Source organism: Centroberyx gerrardi, chromosome 22 (assembly GCF_048128805.1).
Source record: "Centroberyx gerrardi isolate f3 chromosome 22, fCenGer3.hap1.cur.20231027, whole genome shotgun sequence".
NCBI classification, from domain to species: domain Eukaryota; kingdom Metazoa; phylum Chordata; class Actinopteri; order Beryciformes; family Berycidae; genus Centroberyx; species Centroberyx gerrardi.
Window position 1 is genome coordinate 12,462,888 of NC_136018.1, and position 6,756 is coordinate 12,469,643.

Sequence of the window (6,756 nt, forward strand, 5' to 3'; positions counted from 1 at the left end):
TGCATGAGTTTTTCTTTTCGCAAGTAACACAGCCACTGGTATACTATCAACATGAAGAAGGGGGTTAACGTTACGCTCCACGCCTCTAGGGGGGGGTCTGACTCTGATGTGATGTGCTGCACTCATTCGTCCCTAATACACTGACAGGTAAAATGGCGGCCGAAAACAGCTCAGAATCTCAAGATGAGAAGGAAATTCTTATAAAGACGGGTGCAGTACAAGAGGTACATGACGAAAGTGGGCCAGTTGCAGAAAGCGCAAAACAAGCATCTAAATTAACGCTTTACCACTGGACGCAGTCCTTCAATTCTCAGAAGGTGAGTGTCACATCGTTTCAGCACCCCAGCAGAGTGGACAGCTCCTCTTTCTGAAGACCCGAGGGTTTGTTTAGAAGTGGATCAGGTGAAATGGGTCAATTATCCTGGATGTCACTGTGGTTGGGATGCAGCCTAATCTAGCCATCTAATCTAATTAATAAAACAAACGTCTATGCCATCATACAAAACATGATTTTTACAGTATTAGTCAAGGGAATTGTTTGTTTACCCTTGTGCACGAATCCGTAGCATAGGCCAGTGGTTGTCAAAGTGGGGTCCGGGGACCTCAAGAAGTCCCCAGCAAGGAATGAGGAATATAGGAATAGTTAAATTTCACTACCTACAAGTTGGACTAATGAGAGAATGTACAAGGTTGACTTCTTTGATTTAACATAAGATAAGATAAGGTAGCACTTTATTGATCCCCTTGGGGAAAGGGTTTCATGTTCCTTACCCCCCTTAATGCCCCACCTTATGCAATTTTATACTAAATCATAGCAAGCAACCAACATCTTCTCATATGGGACTCTTTGGGACAAATCTTTTGGGTGTCCGTGGTCTAATGCGTATCTCCTTTGAAGGTCCTTGACATTAAAATGTTGGGGAACCTCTGGCTTAGGCTGCTCAATGTTGCAGTGGCTTTCAGTGTATTGGGCTTCTATCAGGAGACTAGTAGGCTCAACTTTGTAACAAAAGCATTCAGTGTAAACCATAAGTAATCAGATCCATAAGCATTCACTGGATTGTACACTGTATTTTAAAACTTGGCTTTGATTCAAACTGTACCAGTCACCTATAAAAAAAGCCATATATAAAATATTGATCCTATAAAGTTGGTACTATGTCTATTGTGGCCCTGATTTTATGGGTAGGTCTAAGAACAGACAAGCCTACAACATTAGACAAATTGTGTGTAGATCAGTTTTAGAATCATTTAGTTGCAAGAAAACCTTAAGGTGCAGCAAAGGTGACCAAAGATGAAGCTAATTATCTGTAAGCCAATTGGTATAACACCAGAAGGCACTGGAGTGCAGCAATGGCAATCAAGAGATAATACTAATTATTTATAGGCCCACTGGAGTAACAATATAATGAATGAGAGCACTAAGATCTCTACACTCAAATCCACAGTCAGAATTGCTGTGTTGCAGGTGCGTCTGGCCATAGCAGAGAAAGGTTTGCGCTGTGAGGAGTACGATGTGAGCCTGCCGCTGAGCGAACACAACGAGCCGTGGTTCATGCGTCTGAATCCTGCAGGCGAAGTCCCAGTCCTGGTCCACGATGACAACGTCATCTGTGACCCAACGCAGATCATGGACTACCTGGAGCAGAACTTCAGAGATGGTGAGGCCTAATGAAGTGAATGGAGTTCCTGTAAAAGACCATCACTGGTCTGTCTGTACAGTCTAGCAGCCCCAGACTCTCTCCCTCTCACTGTAAATGGTACTGAAGCAGGACTGGATAGGCATAAGGTGGGGTTCACAGGTTTGAGTATTATTTAGTCATTTATTTTTCCTTACTTAAGTTTTTTCAGTTTTTGCTGTGAATTTTGTATTTGTATTGCATATGTGTTCATTTCTCATTCATTAATTTCTTGTGTTTTTAATTTTCCAATTTTTATCTTGGTTTGCATTCATCCATGATAGCTATGTTCTAAGAGGCTGCATCAAAATTGGATAAAAAGGAGAGAAAATCTGGTAAGCATGAAACTGTTTAAGCTGATGAGAAGGAGCATGTGTTTCAATACCCACTCTAATATTATACTGCATAAAAGTCATAAATTCAAACTGTTCTCCCCAAACTGAACACGTATTTCATTGCCTGGACTCTCTAATGCCTGTAGCACAAGCTCATCTTGAGTCTCCTCTGTTGGAGAAACAAGAACTTTATGAAGCTGTAGGGAAACTAAACTGACACCTGACCCGTTCTTCCCTCCTCTCCATGTCTTCTCTGCCTCCAGAGGGCACTCCTGAGCTGATCCCCGAGGAGGGCAGCATGTACTACCACAGAGTGCAGCACTACAGAGAGCTGCTGGACTCGCTGCAGATGGACGCCTACACCCACGGCTGCATCCTCCACCCGGAGATCACAGTGGACTCCCACATACCAGCCTACGCTACCACACGCATACGGAGTAAGACGCACGGAGATGCACTCCTGTAGTAATGCTTTGTGTTCATGCATACATGTACACACATAAGCAGTATTCTCTCAGTATCCACTTTATTAGGTACCTATCAGGTAAAACCCTCTTTTGCCTCCAGAGCAACCTGAGTTCTTCCAGACATGGATTCAACAAAGTGTTCCAAACTTTCCACAGGGATCCTGGTTCATGCCAAGATAGTGTCACACAGGTCCTGCAGATTTTTCGGTGGCACATTCATGCTCCAAACATCTTGTTCCATCTTATCCTAATGGTGCTCTATTTGATTAAAATCAGGGGACTGTGCAGGTCATTAGAGTAAACTAAATTCATTGTCATGGTCCTGGAACTATCTTGAGATGATGGTGCATTATCTACCGATGCGTCTGGCAACATCAATCATACCATGTTCAAAGTCCCTTAAATCATGCAACTTGCCCATTCTAACATTTAGTCAAACAGTAACTGAACCTCTCGTCCCTGTCTGCACGCACTATACTTATTCTTTACTTATTCATAGTATTGTGTTACATCACCACACAACCATCTTGGTAGGAAAAAATAACAGGTGATTCTAATAAATTAACAGATGATTACAATCAAACACAGCCACGGCCAATGAGCTGTGTGTATTGTAAAGCACCATTTTGGTAGGAAATGCATGTGTCATCATGGCAATACTATGAATACGAGACTCACTGTATGGAGGAGTGAGCTGTTTGCATAAACAGGGAGGTGTACCTAATAAAGTGGATACAAACTATTTGCACACACACACAAAAAAATTCAATTTTTTCCATATTAAACTATGAATTTCCAGAGTAAAACTTTGCAGTACTGAGAAGCACAGTGTACTTCATCGTCTCTAACCTGCTGCTGTGTTTGCGTGTGACAGCACAGATAGGAAACACAGAGTCAGAGCTGAAGAAACTGGCAGAGCAGAACCCCGAGCTTAAAGATGCTTACATAGCAAAACAGAGGCGCTTGAAAGTAAGTCATCATTTAATTCAGTGGGGTGTGAAGTGTGCTGTTTACCTGATATTATTCATGAAAATTGCTGCCCAGGCAAAACTGTTGTTTTCCATGAATTGCACAGTGACTTGTGCCCTCTAAGACCCCTTCTTCTTGAAGTAAGGTGTGTAATGGACAAAGGCAAAGTGAATGTGAATGAGCACATTATTAGCTACAGTATATTTTCACAATAAGCGAAGTTGATAAATCCAATCCAATTTATTTAAAGTGCATTTTACACAGAAGTGTCACAATACTCTTTACACAGATGGGGAGAACAAAACAAAGTAGGTAGAGAGGTTTAATGCAACAATGATCATAAAACCGCAATAGAGCAAATAAAATAACCAAAAACACTGACAATACACATTTTGATATGTCGAAAATCCAGTCCAAGCTGTTTGACCATGACAACATGAAGTACCTGAAGAAGCTTCTGGACGAACTGGAGAGTGTGATGGACCAGGTGGAGACAGAGCTGCAGAGGAGGGTGGAGGAAACACCAGGTAGCCACAGCAACTCGTCACTTAGCAACCCCTGAAACATCACTCCTAATCTTTATTATAACACATATTTCATTACTGTTACTTTAAAGTTTATAGTGTATTGGACAATTAGTACACGTCACCACTATAAATGTTTATGCCAGTGCTGATTCATGTTACTCAGAGGAATTATGATGGAAGTGCCATTTTGAATTTCATCTTATCTGTTATCCTTACATCCTCCATGCTCCTCCCCCTGCAGAGGAGGGCAGTCCGTCCTGGCTGTGTGGCGAGTTCTTCAGCATGGCCGACGTCTCTCTGGCGGTCACCTTACACCGCCTCAAGTTCCTCGGCCTCTCCCGCCGTTACTGGGGCAACGGCAACCGCGTCAACCTGGAAACCTACTACGAGCGCGTGGTGGACCGCCCGGCCTTCCGGAGGGTCCTGGGCCACGTCAACAACATCCTGATCTCGGCCGTCCTGCCTGTGGCGTTCCGCGTGGCCAGGAAGAACGCGCCAGCTATTGTCGGTACCACTCTGTTGATAGGCATTCTGGGAGGAGCTACGTACCTGGCTTTTCTCTACATGAAGAAGAGGCTGACTGTCACCAGCTGAGGTAGCCTACAAGTGGTCGAGGTATTTTGGGAGTTCAGGACCAAGAGAGAGAGAGAAAGAGAGAGAGAGAGAGAGAAAGAGAGAGAGAGAGAGAGAGAGAGAGAGACCTACGTCATAAGACGTTTCCACTGTCTGAAGTTAAACAGTGCATAGAGACATTTGATAATCCATTAAACATGAGTAATATGTAATTAAAACATAACTTAATTGTCCAAGCACAGTGGCAACTGTCTTTGCTGTGTCGCTGGTTGCACAAAATGCACTTTTAATCATCCTCATATGTGACTGCTGCATTATAACACCAAATAGATTACGTAAGTGTATATATATATGTATTCAAATCATATAAGATGTTATTAAGAGACCAATTTTGCTTTATATGTGCTTCGTTATATATTATTTCAATGTGCTCAATATTTGCATGTTAGGAATAAAAAAAAAGTAAACTTTGCAGCTTGTAACAAATAAAAAGTGCTTACAGTCTGCTTTCTGTGACCAAAGTCTGCCAACACTGAGCATAAAGTCCTGCCCAGCAATTAAGCAATGTCAAGTCTTTTGTCACAATCTGACAAAAAGTCCATATTTTTCTGTAGTTATCCTCTGTCCCTGCATCTGGACACGTGTTGTATGATTGATGATGTATTGTCTGATAGATAGATTCTCTGTGTCACATAGTTGGTCTGAATGAATGCTGTTTGAGTCTGTCATCTACATCTTGTCCAGACCGTGGTAATATACAGTTGTCTGAAATTAAACAGCTCTCAAACCTTTTCCCATGTTTTCTGTCAATCAAAACGTCACAGAAAATGGCATTCAAAATCCACAGCACAACGTCATTTATCATGGAGTAAAAAACAAATTAAGATGCTTTATCAAAACATCTAAAGACTGCTAATCACATTTCCCAGGATCTGGATCTAAGTCAACATCCACAGCAATTCGTCTGCCCAGTCAGGATCCACAGGCCAAAGCTGACATTTAACATGACCAGGCTTTGAATCAAACCCCTCCTCTCGTGTGCTCAAGCTCACACAAAACAGACACAGGTTAGACCTTTCAACAAAGTCTGGCCTTTGTTTTCAGTGTCCAGAGGGCTGGTTAGTGTAGCTGTCAAAGAAATGCCTCACACGTGTTAAAGCCACATGTGAGGCGATCTGTCAAAGGTGCGTAAGCTCATAACAGTGTGTGGAAAATCATGCTCCTGCAATATGGCGACCAAAATGACATCATCTTTCAACAGGATTATCTCAGATAGGTGAGATTCTAAGGGGTAAGGGGTAAAGTTATCATGACTCATAAGGGATAACCTTTATTCATTTTGCTTTATTCCAGAGCTAAAGTTGCCGATTTATTTTGTTCAGTAGATACATTAAAATAAAAGTTTGGCAATTTACACACATAAAAATATGACTAATCCAGGCCTTTTGACTATGTGCAACCTTGATTAATCCTCAGTTTATGACTCCACAGATCATTCAAAGAGCACTGTTAGAGGCATCCATGGTATCATTCAAGTATTCCTCGAAGTTATTGTCAGGACTTAGCTCTGTGTTAGAAGATTTCTAAGAGCAGTATTTATCTATTCTAAAGGATCTCAATACAAAGAGGAAATTCAAATTCTCCTTTTTCCATCAAATGAATACCACTGTCCTTGGCTAAAAGCTTGAATATCTTTCTGAATTTTGATATAAAGTGAAGCAGAGTGAACTGGGAGGTCAGTGATCTATTCTCTGTCTCCACCGGGTGGCAGTGTTTCCTCAAACAACACACATCTTTGTCAATTCCTCAAGGGATGAATTCCATTCAATCAGTAGGGACCCGTGAAGGCCACTATGCAGGGATTATGAGTAATTTTCATGAAGCAATTGTAATTTTGAAATGGCAGTTAAGTGTGCTTTCTAAACTTCTGTATGATTCAAACCACTTTGTGTTCTCAGGGAGCTGCTCCACCTTGCAGCACATAGGATGATGTGCATACCATTACAGTGGCGCAATCCTTTGGATAAATGAATTTTTGTGTGGACTGCTATATATTAGAGCTGCAATGGTGGCCAAAACCGATTCAGCCAGCTGACAAAATAAACCTCTTGTTGGAGCTGTGCATGGTCACGTATTGTTCAATTGATTGGACCTGACGTCTCGCTATTCAGTTGTTTAGAATCCAACAGGTGGTTCACAATAATTG

General features: G+C 41.8%; 1 protein-coding gene across 1 annotated transcript; it reads left to right on the forward strand.

Moving 5' to 3' along the window:
- Positions 1-152: 152 nt before the first annotated feature.
- Positions 153-4,571, forward strand: gdap1 (ganglioside induced differentiation associated protein 1). Its single transcript, XM_071912932.2, has 6 exons — positions 153-317; positions 1,469-1,661; positions 2,278-2,451; positions 3,356-3,450; positions 3,863-3,977; positions 4,219-4,571. The coding sequence occupies exons 1-6, from the start codon at positions 153-155 to the stop codon at positions 4,569-4,571; spliced, it is 1,095 nt and encodes a 364-aa protein (XP_071769033.1).
- The last annotated feature ends 2,185 nt before the right edge of the window (positions 4,572-6,756 follow it).

What these genes read in the sequence shown, in the direction of transcription:
- gdap1 (XM_071912932.2), top strand. Translation starts at nt 153, where the DNA reads ATGGCGGCCGAAAACAGCTCAGAATCTCAAGATGAGAAGGAAATTCTT. An exon ending in AGTCCTTCAATTCTCAGAAG is followed by an intron (nt 318 to 1,468) that starts GTGAGTGTCACA and finishes GCTGTGTTGCAG; the next exon opens with GTGCGTCTGGCCATAGCAGA. An exon ending in CGCTACCACACGCATACGGA is followed by an intron (nt 2,452 to 3,355) that starts GTAAGACGCACG and finishes TGCGTGTGACAG; the next exon opens with CACAGATAGGAAACACAGAG.